Source organism: Labeo rohita, chromosome 2 (genome assembly GCF_022985175.1).
Source record: "Labeo rohita strain BAU-BD-2019 chromosome 2, IGBB_LRoh.1.0, whole genome shotgun sequence".
NCBI classification, from domain to species: domain Eukaryota; kingdom Metazoa; phylum Chordata; class Actinopteri; order Cypriniformes; family Cyprinidae; genus Labeo; species Labeo rohita.
This window is the reverse complement of record NC_066870.1, coordinates 16,310,446-16,329,388: the sequence shown is the minus strand read 5'-3', so window position 1 is coordinate 16,329,388 and position 18,943 is coordinate 16,310,446. Positions and strand designations below refer to the sequence as shown.

Genomic DNA, 18,943 nt, shown 5'->3' with positions numbered 1-18,943 from the left:
GTGAGAATTTTTTTTCTGTCTAGGTTTTTCTCAATTACAACTTTTATATGTGACCCTGGACCACAAAACCAGTCTTAAGTCGCTGGGGTTTATTTGCAATAGCCAAAAATACATTGTATGGGTCAAAATTATTGATTTTTCTTTTATGGCAGAAATCATTAGGAAATTAAGTAAAGATCATGTTCCATGAAGATATTTTGTAAAATTCCTGTATGAAAACCTAATTTTTGATTAGTCATATACATTAAGAACATTATTTGAAGAACTTTAAAGGCAACTTTACCCATATTTTGATTTTTTTGCAACCTCAGATTCCTGACTTTAAATAGTTGTTTCTCTGCCAAATATTGTCCTATCCTAACAAACTATACATCAATGAAAAGCTTCAGCTTTCACGTGATGTATAAATCTCAATTCTGAAAAAATGATTATAGTATATTACATTACAGTACATTAATAGTATATGATTACAGAATTAATATTTAGTAATATTATTATTACCTTAAACCAGAACATCCTAGCAACCACCCAAATGCACCACACACAAAGTAAATAACTAAAAATAAATACACCGCTATTCAAAGGTTTGGGATCAGAAAGACTTGCAATGGTTTTTAAAGAAGTCTCATATGCTCATCAAGGCTGCATTTATTTGATCAAAAATACAGAAAGAAAATCAGTGATATAGTAAAAAGTTATTTCCGATATAAAATAATGGTTTCTATTGTAATATACTTTAAAACGCAATTTATTCCTGTGACGCAAAGCTGAATTTTTAATCAGCTATTACTCCAGTCTTCAGTGTCACATGATCCTTCAGAAATCATTCTAATATGCTGATTTATTATCAGTGTTGGAAACAGTTGTGCTGCTTAATTAGGGCCCGAGCCCTAAAAGGGCGAATATATATATAAACCGCTAAAGGAAAAAATCATTAAATATCTTTTATATATATATATATCTTACGCCCTCTTACTGATAGGATAAGAAATCTTTAAAGTCTGATCACTTACCGCTTAGTTCAATTAATTAGAATAAGAAACAAATATATAAAATAAGTTAATATGTACTTTACTGGTAATATATTTGAATATAATTATTTCACAAATGCTTATAGATCATTAAAATAATATTTAAAAATGGTTGTTATTCATAAAAAGTGTTGGTAACAATTTAAAATAAGGTCTGTTGTTAACTTTAGTTAATGCATTAACTTACATTAACAATGAATATATTTTTTCACAGCATTTATTAATATTTTTTATTGTACGTTTATCAAAATATTCATGTTCATGTTAATTCACAGTACATAAACTTTACATTTTAATAATGTACTAATCATTTTTAACTTAATATTAATTAATGTTAATAAATGCTATATAATTATTGTTCATGTTAACTAATATAAATACATTAGTTAACATGAATAATCATTATATAACATTTATTAATGATAACAAATTAAATTGCATGGTAAAGTCTTGCCAAAGATTTATATATGGTTCTTTCCCGGGGTGTGTTGATCTTATAGTGTAAGCCTTTCATTGCTGTAACCCTTAGATGTAAACTGCCAGAGGGTTACTGTAAATGCATGTGTCCGTTGGGCGCCGTTTTCCTGATGCTACCGTCATGGCGATGGGCCCGTCATCGTTGCTTGCAGCTATATTTTTTTTTTTTTGGAACCTGTGATACCTTTTTTTCCAGGATTTTTTTGATGACTAAAAAGCATTTATTCTAAATATAAATCTTTTCAATCTAACACTTTAACACATCCTTGCTGAAATAAGTATTAATTTCATTCAAAAAAAAAAAAAAAAAAAAAAAAAGAATAAAAATGTACTAATCCCAAACTTTTGAACTGTTTGTTAGAAAATATTTATATTTTAAATAAATGCTCGTTTTTAACTTCTCATTCATCAAAGTATCCTGAAAAAGTATCACAGGTTCCAAAAAAAAAATATTAAGCAGCACAACTCCAACACTGACAATAAATCCGCATATTAAAATGATTTCTGAAGGATCATTTGACGCTGAAGTTTGAGACTGAAGTAATGATGCTGAAAATTCAGTTCTGCATCACAGATATAAATTACACTTTCAAATATAACACTTATAATTCACACAGAAACTTTCAAATATAGTTTTACATCGAAATTCATGGATTCTGGACTTTATTCTGGATTTTTGATCAAACAAACGCATTCTTGATGAGCATAAGAAACGGCAGTGTATACATAGATAGATACATTCAAACAAAACAACAACAACAACCCCTGTTAAATCCAATTTCGCCTACGTTTCTATCAGTTTTACGAAGTACAGTAATTCGTAGTTTATTAGACTTCTAAAACTCAGTGTATAATTCGGCGTTACGAGTTGAGCCTTCGCAGTACCCTTACCCACGTTGCCGGAAGTGAGAGACCCGGTGTGCGTGCGTGCTGTTGGTATGTAAGCGTGTTTTGACAGTATTTGGTCTGTTCCTTTACATTCTTGTTTTTGTTGAGATATATTTTAAGGATTTTGACTTCATCTTACAGTTAAAATTAGAGCGGCGCAATGTATCAGGTTGTACCGGGGCAGTTTGATGACGCGGAAGAGACGGGAAGGTTTGGAACTTCATTACCTTACATTGATAAAGACAAATAGTGAGTCATATTACAGGGTTCAGAGCTCATGAAAAACAATAAAACACTGGTATATTTACATTGGTTCTGATCATGATTTACATTACGTTAATAATGAATCATATATATACACAAATAGTATGTTTACCACTGATCTATAATAGAGAACATACATAATAGATCAGTAATGGGTAGTATACTGTGTGTGTGTGTGTGTGTGTGTGTGTGTGTGTGTGTGTGTGTGTGTGTGTGTGTGTGTGTGTGTGTGTGTGTTATGACAGGGTATGTTTCATATTTTCAGAGAGGCAAACTGGTATAATTGTGACTTATTTGACTAATTACACCAGCAAAGTGAATAAATAAATACAATTAAGAAATGCTAAATGGGTAAAGTTTACACAGCGTGTGTTATTTCACAGTGAGCCTGAAATCAGTGCCGTCCCTGACAAGCCCTCTCTAGAAAACCGACTTCATGAAGTTACTTTACAATCCTTTGAAGATGATAAGCAAGGTCAAAATGAGGAGGACTATGATGATTATGAAGATGAGGAAGAGGACGATGAATGGGATTGGAATGAATCGGGAGGAGGAGACTTCACAAAGCGCTACACTGCTATGAGGGCTGGGAGTAATCCACAGGTATTCATTATGGAAGGACTGTGACCGCAAGGCTATTGAATCCCTTTGCTGAAAAAAGACCTTTATTTATAATATGTTGCATTGTTTGCATCTTCTCTGTTTTTTTCCACCAGGCTAATCGTCAAAATTCTAATAATAAGTCTCTAAAAATGTCCACTCCGTCAGACAAGGTCCTGAGGAAGTATGAAAACAAAATAAACCTTGGTAAGCCTATTATTTAACCATGTGAAATTAAGAAAATGTGAGAAAAGCAGTATGTATGTACTACAGAAGTACGTTTTATTCTCTTTTTGAATTAATTCTCTATGTTTCACAGATAAACTCAGCTATGCTGATTCTGTGATCAATAAAGTCACTGTGATGCAAAAGCAGAGGGAAGCAGACACGTATGTAATCTTATTTTAGTATTATTTCTATACTATACTGGTTTTATTAGTATTATTTTGCGTGTATACACTACCATTCGATTTTTAATGTTTTTGTTTATTGAAGAAGAAGTGTCTTCTGCTCACCAAGCCTGCATTTATTAGATCCAAAATACAGCAAAAGTAGTAATATCGTAAAAAATTAACTAGTTAAAAACAACTGTTTTCTGTTTGAATACATTTTAAAATGTTATTTATTTTTGTGATTTCAAAGCTGAATTTTCAGCATCATTATTCCAGTCTTAAATGTTACATGATCCTTCAGATTTTTTTCCACCAAATTTTTTTATTCTTATTTTATTTTTTATTATTATCAGTGTTTAAAACCGTTGTTTAAACAGTTGAGTAATTTTTTTTTTTAGGATTCTTTGATGAATAGAAAGATCCAAAGATAAGCATTTATCAGAAATAAAAAGCTTTTGTAACATTATACACTATACCATTCAAAAGCTTGGAGTCAGTATTTATTTATTTATTTATTTATTTATTTATTTATTTGGTAAATAAATACTAGAAATTAATACTTGTATTTATCAAGGATGCTTTAAATTGATCAAAAATGATGATAAAGACATTTATAATGTTACGAAAGATTTCTGTTTTAGATAAATGTTGTTCTTCTGAACTTTCTATTCATCAAAGAAACCTGAAAAAATTCTGCTCAGCTGTTTTCACCATAGTAACAATAATAAATGTTTTTTTAGCAGCAAATCAGATATTAGAATGATCATGTGATGATTAATGGAGTAATTATGCTACAAATTTTGCTTTGAAATCACAGGAATAAATTACATTTTAAAGATTCATATAGTTATATAAAAAGTAAAAATAGTTTTTGCTGTACTTTGAATCTAATAAATGCAGGCTTGGTGAGCAGAAGACACTTATTTAAAAAACATTAACAGTCAAAAGTTTTTAAACAGTAATATTTTTAGTGTTTATTTATTTTAATTTACGTTTTAGCTTCAGTAATTTTGTTATGTGTATTTGTCTTTATTTATTTATTTTTATTTTATGTTACCAAATCCATTCAGATCTAAGTATTTTAATATAAAAAAGCGCATATGTTTTTTGGCAGGTTTCGAGTAAAGGATAAATCAGACAGAGCTACTGTTGAACAGGTATGTTGTTTGCTCAAGCTTTTTTTGTGGTGAGTTCACTTAAGCTTCAGTGTTGTAATTAATGCATTATTCAGTGATATTTTAATGTGACTGTACAGGTTTTGGACCCCCGTACACGTATGATTCTGTTCAAAATGCTCAGCAGAGGCGTCTTTTCAGAGATCAATGGCTGTATCAGCACAGGCAAAGAGGCAAGTTTGTTTTAATGATATTTAAGTGTCATTGATATATTTATTAGTTTTATTTCATGTATTATTTTAGTTATTAAGTTATTTAAGTTTTTTATATATATTATAAGTTAACTATTATAACCCTGGTTTGTTTGGCTAAATAGAATAAAATTATTCTTTGCTATATTTTTGGTACACTTTGGATCTTGTGTTTATGTCAGTCATTTTACGAAAAACTAATGTTAATGTTGGTTTGTTCTTTTGCTATTCTGTTTTTTATATTTCTCCCCTGCATTTTGTACCACAGGCAAATGTTTACCATGCAACTACTGCAAAAGGAGAAAGCAGAGCCATCAAAATATACAAAACATCAATTCTACAATTCAAAGACAGAGATAAATATGTCAGTGGGGAATTCAGGTAAGTCTTTGTTCAAGCATTTAGTCCTATTTGGCCTTATTTATGTGTGCCATTAAACACTGAATTTATATGTTCATATGCAATTTAGGTTCCGCCATGGCTATTGCAAGGGCAATCCTAGAAAAATGGTGCGCACTTGGGCTGAGAAGGAAATGAGAAACTTGATCAGGTGAGTATATGGCTTATTTCTTGTTCTTTCACAAACATATTTTATGATGGTTTTTGTCTGTAATGCGGATCCATTTATCTCAAGACTACAGACCGCACAGATTCCAAGTCCAGAGCCCATCATGTTGCGGAGTCACGTCCTCGTCATGAGCTTCATTGGTCGAGATGACATGTACGTGGGCAGTTACCTTCACCAGCTTGTTTTCAACAAATTCCTAAATGGTACTCCAGATTTTTAAGTGATCTTGTTGGTGTATTTCTCAGGCCCGCCCCTCTGTTGAAGAACGCTGTCCTGTCTGAATCCAAAGCGCGGGAACTCTACCTACAGATCATCCAGAACATGAGAATAATGTACAATGATGCTCGTCTGGTCCACGCTGACCTTAGCGAGTTCAATATGCTGTAAGCTGACGTTTTATTTTACACTCAAGGTTTTTGATGTTTATTGATGTGGAAAGTGTAGAAAAACATTAAGCATTGCTGTGTTCTGGTGTACAGGTATCATAACGGAGATGCTTTTATTATTGATGTTTCTCAGTCCGTTGAGCACGATCACCCTCACGCTTTAGAGTTTCTTCGCAAAGACTGCAGCAATGTCAATGGTAAGCATGTGGGGCCTTAAAGGAGAAGTCCACTTCCAAAACAAAGATTCATGTATAATGTACTCACCCCCTTGTCTTCCCAAGATTTTCATGTCTTTCTTTCTTCAGCTGTAAAGAAATTGTTTTTTGAGGAAAACATTTTTCTCCATATAATGGACTGCTATGGTGCCCCGATTTTAAAATGCAGTTTAAATGCGGCTTCAAATGATCTCATATGCGGTTGTAAACGATCCCAGCCAAGGAAGAAGGGTCTTATCTAGCGAAACGATCGGTTATTTTCATGAAAAAAAATACAATTTAAATACTTTTTAATCTCAAATGCTCGTCTTGTCTTGCGCTTCCTGAACTCTGTGTATTCTGACTCAAGACAGTTAGGGTATGTCGAAAAACTCCAATCGTATTTTCTCCCTCAGCTTCAAAAATCATCTGCAACTACATCAACTACATCGCTGCTGAAGTATCGACCCAGTCTTTGCAAACTGAACATGCAAAGGAGATCAAACACCCTCAACAAAAAAGGTAAAACAGCGAAATAAGACAATTTTGAAGTTGAGGGAGAACATGAGATGGGAGTTTTTCGACATACCCTATCTGTCATGAACTGGAACAAAAACTGTCCAGGCAGAGTAAGACAAGATGAGCGTTTGACATTGAAAAGTATATATTTTGTATTAATTTTATGAAAATAACCGACTGTTGCGAAAGACCCTTCTTTCTCGGCTGGGATTGTTTACAACCACATTTGGGATCGTTTGAAGCCGCATTTAAACTGCCTTTTGGAAGTTCAAAATCGGGGCACCATATCAGTCCATTATATGGAGAAAAATGCTAAAATGTTTTCCTCAAAGAACATAATTTCTTTACAACTGAAGAAAGAAAGACATGAACATCTTGGGCGACAAGGGGGTGAGTACATTATATGTGAATCTTTGTTTTGGAAGTGGACTTCTCCTTTAACATTGTGGGCAAAGATGTTTTCTTTTGATGTAATATTATTCATTTATTTAATTCATTTTTTGTTCCTTCAGACTTTTTCCAGAAACATAATGTAGCTGTTATGACTGTGCGTGAGCTGTTTGAGTTCATCACAGACCCCTCCATCACAAGTGACAACATTAATCAGTACCTTGACAAGGTCTGTGATTTATCATTGTTTGTCTAAATGACAGGCTGTTTCTTTTTCTTATGCTTTTTTTTTTTACAATCTGTCAAGCTAGATGTGATTGTGTACGTACATTACCAGTCAAAATTTTTGAACAGTAAGATTTTGAATGGTTTTGTTTTTTTTTTTTTTTTTTTTTTTAAGAAGTCTGTTCTGCTCAACAAGGCTGCATTTATTTGATCCAAAATAGAGCAAAAGCAGAAGTTACATTTTTAGCATCATTACTCCAGTCTTCAGTGTCACATGATCCTTCAGAACTCATTCTAATATGATGATTTGCTGTTCAAGGAGCTATTATTATTATCATCATCAATATTTAAAGTAGTTGAGTAGTTTTTTGTCAGCATTCTTTGAATAGAAAGATCCAAAGATTAGCATTTATCTAAAATAAAAAGGTTTTGTAACACTATACACTATACTATTCAAAAGCTTGGAGTCAGTATTTTTTTTTATATATATATTAATCAAAAGTGATGATAAAGGCATTTATAATGTTACAAGATTAGAAGATTTCTATTTCTGATAAATGCTGTTCTTCTGAACTTTCTATCCATCAAAGAAACCTGAAAAAATTCTACTCTGATTTCAACATAATAATAAATGTTTTTTGAGCAGCAAATCTGAGTATTAGAATGATTTCTAAAGGATCATGTGACTGGAGTAATGATAATAAAAATTCAGCTTTAAAATCACAGGAATAAATTACATTTTAAAATATATTCAAATCAAAATCAGTTTTTTTAAATGGTAAAAATATTTCACAATATTACTGCCTTTGCTGTATTTTGGATCAAATAAATGCAGGCTTGATGAGCAGAAGAGACTTCTTTAAAAAAAAACATTAAAAATCTTACTGTTCAAAAACTTTTGACTGGTAGTGTATACTTGTTGCAGTGTTCGATGTAGTTTGACTAAATATGTTGGTGGTTTACCTGCAGGCAATGGAGAGAGCTACTGAAAGAACTGCAGAGGAAAGATCCAATCAGGACAAAGTTGATGAGGAGGTGCACTCATTTTTAACATTTCTCAACATTTGCATCCCAGTCCAAACTTTCCAAACATGAGTTCTCACGGTCATGGAAAATGTTTACATTTTTAAATAGTAGTTTGCAGTTCTGAAAAAGTCATGGAAATGAGATGTAATGAAAATGAAATTATCATTGAAAGGTCTTTGTGTAGTAAATATGTTTTTTTTTTTTTTTTTTTTTTTTGGTTTTGACCCTCTCTAAAATAGTTAAAATATTCATATATTGCTCTTTGTGAGAACTTGTGTAGGGTAAAAGTCAGTGTTATTATTGTTAGCTAAAATTACAATTATTTTCATTAACTGAAATAAGACGAATAAAATCTAAATGTTAGATGAAAAACTCAAACTTGACATTCAAACTAGACAGCAAAAATTAGAAATGTTGGTAACTATCTTGGCAATTAAGTAAAGCTTAAACTGAAGTACGAAAACTGAAATAAAATAATAATAAAAAAAGACAAACACGACAATTACTAAAACTAAAATAAACTAAAAATATAAAAATAAAGCTAATTCTAGTATTATTATCTAATCTATTATTATCTAATATACAGTACTGTGCGAAAGTCTTAGGCCAGTAGTATTTTCATCAGCTAAAAATGGTTTAAAGTCAGTTAAAGTCGGTCTTTTGCTGTAGTGTGTCAGTAGGAAATATCAGTTTACATTTCTAAACATTCATTTTGCCATTAATCGTAATAATCCAGTGAGATTTTTGTGTGGAGCACAGGCTGTTGTCAGACTCCTTGTGCAAACAGAGATCTGATCTCTCCATCATTCAATCCAGTCTGTCTTAAGAAACAGAAAAAACGGAGACAGACTAAATCCAGAAGAACTGTGGCAACATCTCCAAGATGCTTTGAGAGTCCTGTACCTACAAAGCTACAGCGCTGTTAATTTTTAGGCAGTTAGGCACATAAAATGAGGATGCTGTCAAAAACAATTTCATACATAGATTTTCTTTATCAATGAACTAAAATAAATAAGCATCTGATGTGACCATCCTTTGCGTTTAAAGCAGCGTTTGCCCTATGTGCACTTGTGCATAGTTTTTCAAGTAGCTTTGCAGGTAGGTTACTTGAAACATCTTTGAGATGTTGCCACAGTTCTTCTGGATTTAGTCTGTCTCAGTTTTTCTGTTTCTTCATGTCATTCCAGAGACAGACTGGATGATGATGAGGTCAGATCTCTGTGTGGAGCACTGACCGTTGTCAGACTCCTTGTGCAAACAAAAATTAATGGCAAACAGAATGTTTGGAAATGTAAACCGATATTTTTTACTGACACACTACAGCAAAAGATAGTAATAACTTACTTTAAACCATTTTTTAGCTGGTGAAAATACTAGTGGCCTAAGACTTTTGCACAGTACTGTATATCTAATAAACAACATAATGTACCTTTCTCTTCGTTGATGGCCAAAGTGGAGACATTTGCACACAAAATATTATATATAATCTTTAAAATGAAAAAGTCATTGTTGTGGGAACCCTGTCTAACAATTCACTCATGGATCTTTCTCAAAACAGGTGTTTAAGAAAGCCTATATTCCACGCACACTTAATGAAGTCACCCAATATGAGAGGGATGTGGACGCAATGTTGAAGAAAAAGGAGGAGAGTTCTTCGCTAGATACAAACACTGACAACGTACGTCTCGCCGTCCTAAAAGAAAAAATAATGCACTAATGCTCTGAGAACTAGTAGCAGTAGTTAAAATGATGTGTATTCCATTACAGATCCTCTACCAAACAGTGACAGGCCTCAGGAAAGACCTTTCTGGTGTGCAAACGGTGAGGAGAACGCTGTTTTTTGTTTATAAGAAGACCATTTGGTGCATTAATGATTAAGCGCTAGGTTTAAGACACCTTATGTGGCCAAGACTTTGTTGTTGCTATTAAAGCACCCACTAGGTCCCTTTGGAATTTTCTTTGCCTACGTGGCATGTGGGAGGATTAAGGCAGAGAATATAAACAACAGCCGTTGCCAAATTCAACCGTAATGACTATGAGAAATCAGATTAAAAATGCTGTTGCTGAATTGTTTTATTTGACAGGTACCCTCGATACTGGAAGACTCCACGAAGGATGACAGTTCAAGCTCTGAGGGAGAAGAGGAGGATGAAGATGATGAGGAAAAGTCTGAAGGGGAAGACACACGGGAGGGTGGCAGCAACTCAGAGGAAGCACAAGTGGATAAAAAGGTACCTGATGGGAACAGAAAATGTTGCCACACATGAACTGTGCTTGTGGGTTGTGAGAATAAGCTGGTGTTTCTGTGTCTTTTAGGAAAGAAAGAAAATGGTTAAAGAAGCTCAGCGGGAGAAAAGAAAAAATAAGACGCCAAAGCATGTGAAAAAGCGTAAAGACAAGGTTGCCAAAATGAAGAAAGGAAGATGAATATGGTTGAGATGAAGGTGAACTAAGATTATAGCAGAAACGCTACTTGGCTGATGGTACCAGTATTGAAGCTGGGAACTTTTGCTGATTAAATGTCAGTCCCTTAAAGGGATAGTTCACACAAAAATAAAATTCTGTCGTTAATTACTCACCCGCATGTTGTTCCAAACCCTTAAGTCCTTTGTTCCTCTTTGGAACACAAATTAAGATATTTTTGATGAAATCCAAGAGCTTTCTGCATAGAAAGTAAGGCAACTGATGTTTAAGGCCCAGAAAGGTAGTAAGGACATCGTTAAAGTAGTCCATGTGACATCCAAAAAAAAGTATTCTCGTAGCTTCATAAAAATTAAGGTTGAACCACTGATGTCACATGGACTACTTTAATGATGTCCTTACTACCTTTCTAGGCCTTGAATGTGTTACATTGCTGTCTATGCAGGGTCAGAAAGCTCTTAGATTTCATTAAAAAATATCTTAATTTGAGTTCTGAAGATGAATGAAGGTCTTATGGGTTTGGAACGACATGAGGGTGAGTAATTTATAACAGAATGTTCATTTTTGGGTGAACTATCCCTTTAACAATTATGAATGCCTGATATCGGCATCATGTGTAAATGTTTTTGAAATGTTTATTAAAAGTATTCTTTTTAATAAACGTAATTATTTCTATGATCATACTGCTTGAATGGTGGGTAAAGTGTGTTATGTTTTAATGGAGGCAATTTAAATCAGTTTTGGAACATTTAATTTACATTGTGCAGAAGAGTTTACACAAATATTCATTTTACAAGGCAGCATGCTGTTAAAAATAATGCTGTCTTTCATATTTAAGTGACAAAATGCTCTTTACAATCCTCTATACATCTTGTACATTTAACATTTATTTCAAAGTAAATACCATGTTGGTACAAAACGGTTTATTACATTACACACTACCTTTCCAAAGTTTGGGTTGCAAGATTTTTTTTTAAAGTGTTTGAAAGAAGTGTCTTATGCACACAAATGCTGCATTTATTTGATTAAAAATACAGTAAAACTGTAATATTGTGAAATAATGACCATTTAAAATAAGTGTTTTCTATTAGTCTTTTATTCCTGTTATCCAAAGCTAAATTTTCAGCATTAATACTCCTTTATTAGTGTCACATGATCCTTCAGAAATCATTATAATATGCTGATTTGTTGCTCAAGAAACATTGTAAAAAATAATGAAAAAATAAGAATAAAAAAGAATAAAAAATATAGCTGCAAGCAGTGATTACTGAGATTCGAGCGCTTTAATGCATTTAAGCACATATTAAAAAAAAAAAGAAGTTATTTAGCATGCCTGTAATAACCTAAATCAATGATTCAAAGAAGCATTTTTGATAAAACCAGGTAATTTACCATAGAAATATGTTTTTTTAATGTTTATCACTGTTATAGTGCCAACTGTGGTCCGATCTCCTTAAAACTTTGAATGCTTGTTTAGAATCACCTGTCGCATATGCTCACCAGGTTTCGTGAAGTTTTGGGTTTTTATTAAGGATTTATAGGATTTTGGGTAAATTTAGACAGGCCCCTTTTTCTAAACGACCCCGTTATAGCTTCCCAAAGGGTAAATGTTAACTTTTTTTTTTTTGATCATTTTTTGATTTTTTTTTTTCTTTTTTTTTTTTTTTTTTTTTTAGATTGAACAAAAATCCTAGGTCTAGTTTGCAAAAGTAGGTTTTTAACATCTTCTCACTCATTTAACAAAGTTTGATTAACAGCAGTGGTTCTAGGGGCAAAGTTGTGTATATGAATATCACATGATATACAATCATTTACGCCCTTAAAAATGCGATATTGTCCCCCATATATTTCAAATTTCTCTCAGACTTTTGGGGCAGTGAGTCAAACAGGCCCACCAAGTTTCGTTCCGATCAGCCTCCGTTAACCTTGTCTAACAAGTGCTCAAACTTCGTCGGCCAATGGCAGCCATGTTTTTTGAGATACACAAATGTCCTTATATACACTTGCGGCACTTTAGACCAAGACCGTGTACACCGATTTCCATGTCGAAAGGACAGCAGTTATAGCCATTTTTAGGTTTAAGGTTAAGTGGCCAAGCTCTGTGATTTTATTTTTATTTTTTATTTATTTATTTTTTCTTCTTCCCCGTGACCTCTTACATAAGTGTTCTGAGTTTGGTGAAGATATCTCATTCTGTTCAGGAGTTATAGGCATTTTACTAATATTGGCCTTGCCCCTTTCAAACGTTTTGGCATCCCTTAGCGACGGTGAGTCAAAAGTTCAACTTTTTTTTTTATAATTATTGATATCCACTCTCCAGAGAATCTTTCTGCACTGGTTTGGTTCCGATGGGGTTGAAAAACCTAGGACTAGTTCGCATAAGTAGCTTTTTTTTAAAAATATGAAATACCCAAAAATTTTGCCACGATCACATCTGATCATGCATGCAAGGATTCCAACGACATAAGACACTTGAGCCTGCGAATGACAGTTTAGGACAGGGTTGTCAAACACCGGTCCTGGGGGGGCCGAGGCCCTGCAGAGTTTAGATGCAACCCTAATTAAACACACCTGATCAAACTTATTAAGTCCTTCAGGCTTAATTGAAAACTGTATAGTATGTGTTGGAGCAAGGTTGGAACAAAACTCTGCAGGGCTGTGGCCCTCCAAGAACTGAGTTTGACACCCCTGGTTTAGGAGTTATGAGCGATTTCATACTTTTGCTCATTGTAGCACCCCATCAGGCCGATCACGGCAAGCCTTGGTCACAATGTAGGTGGCGTGAGTACTACCACTCCTCCAAGTTTCAAGTCTCCACGATTTACAGTTTGGTCTGCACAATCAGTTTTATGTGGAGATCGCTGATCCGTGACCATTGTAACAATTACAATAGGGTTTCAGTGCTACGCACTTGAACCCCTAATAAGAAGAAAAAAATGTATTATCGGTTGTGCTGCCTAATGATTTTTATGATTTTTTTTTTTTTTTTTATGAATAGAAATTTTAAAAGATCACATTTATTTTAAATAGAAATATTTTACAACAATGTAAGTATCTTCTGTCACTTCTGATCAAATTAATTCATCCTTGCTGAAAAGTAGTAATTAAAAAATAAATAAATATATAACAATAATAAAAAATCTTTCAAACGCCAAACATTTGAACTGTAGTGTACATTCACTTACACTGGACATTCAAAGTAACAAAATGACAAATGTTAAACATTATAAACACTTACAAAGTGGGACAATTCGCACTATTAAAATAGAGCTGTACTTGTGACCATTCAGATATGGTGTTTGATTTGAGGCTCAATGAGACAGATGTAGGACAACTAGCGAATGCCTTCTACATAGTTAGCAGGCAGCATACCCGACCTCCCCGTCCGCTGTACCGTTCCATACAACCAGCCTTCATCGATCGGCTGCACGTTCTGAATGATGTCACCATCCCGGAATGACACCTCATCGTAATCCTGTGCTGTGTAGTCGTACAGGGCCCTGTACACAGTCTGGTAACCAAGTTTTCGTGCATTGAGTAAGTATTTTATATTACTAACTACATTTTATTCAAAAAGATACATGAAGCATGATATAGATGCTATGTAATTTTGCAGAAAAATCAAGACTTACCATGCTCATGTGTTGTGACCTCAGCTGCATTGACCTCAGTGAATGCATGCTGGTCTGATGCATGTAGCTGTGCCCATGGCTGTGGCCACTGGGATAGTACGCACCAGGGAGAACAGGTGCTAAAACAACAATACATTTTTTTCTTACAGTTGTAGTATTGATATTTTGGTTCAGGTAATAGACTGATTTTCTCTCTTTTTAGGGTGCACTACCAGATGTGAGTTTCACGGTAGAGAACTTACCCACAATGACGCCAGGTCTTCGATCCATCTCCATGATGTACTGATGAACACCCTTGTGTGTGCTGTTCCCCACCGCCTCATGGTTAGGCGTCATCTGAGCCTGTACCAGGTACGTCCCATGCGTTCCCTGAGTGACCCCGTGCAAACCTGACACCTCAAAATCCTTATGATATTTTGCCTGCAAGAATGGAGATGTCATCTGTTTTAGTCTGTACACTGTTCAGAAGTTTGGGGTTGGTAAGATTAATACTTTTATTCAGCAAAGATGCACTGAATTGAAAAAAACTGACAGACTTTTATAAAAAAAAAAAAAAAAAACATCTATGTAAAAATGCCATTCTTTAGATCTGCATATTAGAATCATTTCTGAAGGATCATGTGACACTGAAGACTGGAGTAATGATGATATGGAAAATCCAGATTTGCTATTACAGGAATGAATGACATTTAAAACAGAAAACATTTTATGTTGTAATAACATTTCACAATATTTTTACCACTTATAATAACTGTTTTCTATTTTAATATATTTTAAAATGTAATTTATTACTGTGATTTCAAAACCGTATTTTTAGCATCATTACTCCAGTTACATGATCCTTCAGAAATCATTCTAATATTAATTTCTGCTCACAAACATTTATTATTGTTATTATTATTAGTAGTAGTATTATGTTGAAAATAGCTGTGTAGAATTTTTTTCATTCACTGATGAATAGAAATTTCAGAAGAATAGTATTTTTTTTAAATAGAAATATTTTGTAACATTATGTGTTTATCATCGCTTTTGATCAATTTAAAGCATCCTTGCTAAATGAAAGTATTATTTAAGATTGTCAATAGTTTGTTTTTTTCTGATAAATACCAGTCTTTGGATCTTTCTATTTATCAAAGTATTCTCAACTGCTTTAAATATGAATAATAATAATAATAAATGTTTATTGAACAGCAAATCAGCATATTAGAATGATTTCTGAAGGATCATGTGACTGAAGACTGGAGTAATGCTGAAAATGCAGCTTTGATCACAGGAATAAATTACATTTTAAAATATATTCAAATAGAAAGCAGTTATTTTAAATATTAAAAATATTTCAGATTTTTACTGTTTTTGCTGTGCTTTGGATCAAATAAATGTAGGCCTGATGAGCAGACAGACTTAAAAAAAAATAATTTAAAAAATCTTACTGCTCAAAAACTTTTGACTGATAGTGTCTATAGTACACTAATTTATCTAATTTACATATTTGCATTTTCCACATTTGGCTACATTTGTTTTTATGCATTCAGCTTCAGCTTACATTACTGATCTGATCCTGGGCCTTCCTCAATCTCTGTAGCTCTGGTGTATCCAAGACAAATTTAAGGCCCCGACCCTTGCTCTGTTCAAAATCCTTCCTGTACTTGACCTGTAGAACAAGAAAACAACTTTACCAGGCAGTTGGTATGGTATTCTGAGTGGTTTTAAAGGGGACATCAGATGCAATTTTTTGTAATCCCCAAAAATCATTAAACAGTATAATTTATCAAGCTGTTTTGATTTTCTGGACAGTATGACATCATACTGCTCAGGCTCCGCCCACAAACACTGATGGACTGTCCCGTATTAGCATATTTCCACCCTCAGCCAGTTGTACGCTGTCCTCCATTTACTCCATGCTTGAGCAGCTGTAGCGACAAGGTTTCGTAAGCAATACAGGTGTTTAGTAGTTGGATGTAAAAGTGAACATAAGAGTCTTCATTTTCTCTCAACATCAGAGCCACTGAGGACGAAGTGGATAAGTTTTGTTTTTGATGGTAACATGCCAACAAATACACAAAAAACAGAAGAGGGGGGTGAAGTGAACAGTATCTCATTATCATTTAAAGAGACATGCACCGAAACGAATTGCTGTGAACAGAGCTGTTTTTGACAAGGTAAAAAGGGTGTTGTTTTAAACAACCATTGAGGAATTTAAATTTTATGTTGCAGACATTTCATGTAGACCCTAAACTATCACCAAACCTAAACTATGACCACCATTAAATGCAGCAGACTAATTGGTAAATGCAAGTACACAAAAATTATTTTCACAGCTTGCTGACCTATCTTACTTCAAAAATACATTTTCTGTCATAATGCCAGGATTAGGCCGCAGTATGGACTTGGCAGCATCTTTTGGGCTGCCAGGTGGAGACGCTAAGGGGATCTGCAAGGGCACCACGGAGTAGACAGCTGCCTTGCTTTTCTCCACGCTGACCTCAAAGTATCACACCCAGTCCCTCTCTGGCAACCAAAACACTCATGCGGCTGTAAGCAATTGTCTCATCCTTTTGAACTGTCTCTACCAATAGCAACAAATAACACTGTCCTATACCCTAGATGACCCTGTTTATATTTAGAACAGCGCTATTGAAATATCTTGTCATGTGTAATAATGTAATTACAATGTACAACACACTACACAGCAAACAAGTGCTCTTACCTGACTTTGGAGCTCGCTTTGCTGTCTCAGCCGTAGGTTCTCAGGGGTGTCTGTCACAATTGTAAAGGTCTGTTTTGGATAGTGGCTTTTCGGAGAAAGGAAGTGAGTCATTTAAAATAAATGTTTATTTATTTTATATAGATTTTAAACAATTCCCATGTAATGACAAATTGCCAATGTATATTCATGTAATTAATAAAGTAGTATTTTTGGCAATAACATACGCGTTGCAGTAGGGCTTCTTCTCATATCCCTTGTAGTTGTTCATGTTGAGGGTCATTTTACACACCTCACAATGGAAGCATCCTTTGTGCCAATACTGTAAAATGCAGAGAGACGGAAACTAAACATAAAGCTCAATCCATTAAATATATGTGAGAGAAGGTTACATACAAGTATTTATAAATTTTAGTTAAAAGCATCGGAAGGAAGCGAATACAGCCTACCTTGTCCAGGCAGTTCACTTTCTCTGTTGCGTAGACAATTTTGCCACAGCGCGCACAATGAGGATTCATTTTTAAGCTGTTGCGATGGTCCTGGAAAAACGCATAACTTCTTCAGCGACTCCTATAATCCACTAACTTGTAAAATACCTCAGATATGTCAGACTTGAGGTTGAGTTTATGTCGCAGAGCTTTAAATTCGCTCGGCTCTCGAGTGTTTATCAGCGTGCTGCTGCTCTCGCAGTGAGGGAACTGGAGCAAAGATGCGTGAGATTTCACCAAACATCACCCGCTGTGACTGTTGGAGCAGCAATCAAACACTGACCGCGGGGATTTGGCTATTCTGTACGTGCACAAGAAGCCAAAAAGGGCAAAACAAATTGGTTTGAATAAAGAGTCAGGCTTTGTAAGGTGCGACACGTTTTATTTCGTCTTTATGGTGTTCTGTTACAGGTCTGACAAAATGGTATGCATAATGTTTGCAGTGGTATTTTGGTTTTGTGCGTCATTTAGTTTCTCTCATCACTCATCAAAGCTGGACTAAAAAGCATGAAGCATCGCATCTCATTATTTTCTTTATTTATTATAGGATGTTGCGGTCAGAAGTACTTAAGAATAATGGCATTATAATGCCTAGAGAGGGCAGCAGAACACTGAAAGTCTTTGCGCCTTTGAGAGGACGTTAGAAATAATGTTTTTACTTTCTGAATGTAAATGGCTGGTAATTAAGACAGGGGACGGTATATATAATATCTAGTAAGTATATTAAAGACATATCCCATGGTAAGATAATAGCAGACTTACAAACGTAAGTAAAAAGTGCTTTGCCAACTTAAAGGTGTGCTCAGGTGTGTGTGTGTAGTTCAGGTGTACCCTACGTTATGGGGACAAAATGTCACAAAGATGGCAATATCCAAAACCGTTGTCTTTGTGGGGATATTTTTGTGGCCCTTTGTAGAAACAAGTTTTTAAATAATCCAGAATTAAGTTTTTTGAAAATCTAAAAGAGCAGAAAGTTTTCTGGGAGGTGTAGGGTTTAGGGCAAATGAATAGAAAATACAGTTTAAAAACCTATGAAATGTCCCCATAAAACATGGAAATCCAACGTGTGCGCGCATGTGTGTGTGCAGTGTTGGCTATGATACTGTTTTTGACAACAAATATTTGCATAGCTATAATAGGAAACACTGGCATCTAACAATGCCTTGGGAAAAAACAGTGCATTTTAAAAAATAAAGCATATACATGAACCCAAGTAGGAAATAAAACAAGCATGTGTCTGTGTCCTAAACGGCTGAAACATTGGTGTCTCATATTTTAGAGCAGTCAATGCAATTTGAGAAAGAAATCAATGTGGGTATGTGGGTGTGTGAAAATATTCAGATGTAAACTCCTTTGTAATCATTTTCATAAG

At 34.2% G+C, this 18,943-nt stretch overlaps 2 protein-coding genes across 5 annotated transcripts; one reads left to right on the top strand and one right to left on the bottom strand.

The window, feature by feature from the left end:
* The first annotated feature begins 2,382 nt into the window (after positions 1–2,382).
* Positions 2,383–11,375, top strand: riok1 (RIO kinase 1 (yeast)). 4 transcript variants are annotated; one of them, XM_051137261.1, is made up of 18 exons: positions 2,383–2,444; positions 2,538–2,606; positions 3,044–3,263; positions 3,377–3,467; positions 3,580–3,649; positions 4,767–4,809; positions 4,908–5,000; positions 5,287–5,399; positions 5,488–5,568; positions 5,653–5,739; positions 5,832–5,969; positions 6,066–6,169; positions 7,198–7,304; positions 8,270–8,335; positions 9,885–10,004; positions 10,094–10,147; positions 10,411–10,557; positions 10,643–11,375. In XM_051137261.1, exons 2-18 carry the CDS (start codon positions 2,557–2,559, stop codon positions 10,751–10,753), a joined length of 1,695 nt encoding a protein of 564 aa, XP_050993218.1. In that variant the 5' UTR covers positions 2,383–2,444; positions 2,538–2,556; the 3' UTR covers positions 10,754–11,375. The 4 variants fall into 4 exon arrangements, with proteins under 4 accessions (XP_050993218.1, XP_050993202.1, XP_050993210.1 ...); XM_051137245.1 differs by having other exon boundaries at positions 2,538–2,645; XM_051137253.1 differs by lacking the exon at positions 2,383–2,444 and having other exon boundaries at positions 2,451–2,606.
* Positions 11,376–13,707: 2,332 nt separating this feature from the next.
* nebl (nebulette) lies at positions 13,708–17,819 on the bottom strand. The gene is made up of 7 exons (XM_051137273.1): positions 17,533–17,819; positions 17,311–17,405; positions 17,087–17,171; positions 15,923–16,030; positions 14,622–14,799; positions 14,380–14,498; positions 13,708–14,258 (listed from the first exon to the last, which is right to left on the bottom strand). The coding sequence occupies exons 1-7, from the start codon at positions 17,599–17,601 to the stop codon at positions 14,082–14,084; spliced, it is 831 nt and encodes a 276-aa protein (XP_050993230.1). The 5' UTR covers positions 17,602–17,819; the 3' UTR covers positions 13,708–14,081.
* Between the last annotated feature and the right edge of the window lie 1,124 nt (positions 17,820–18,943).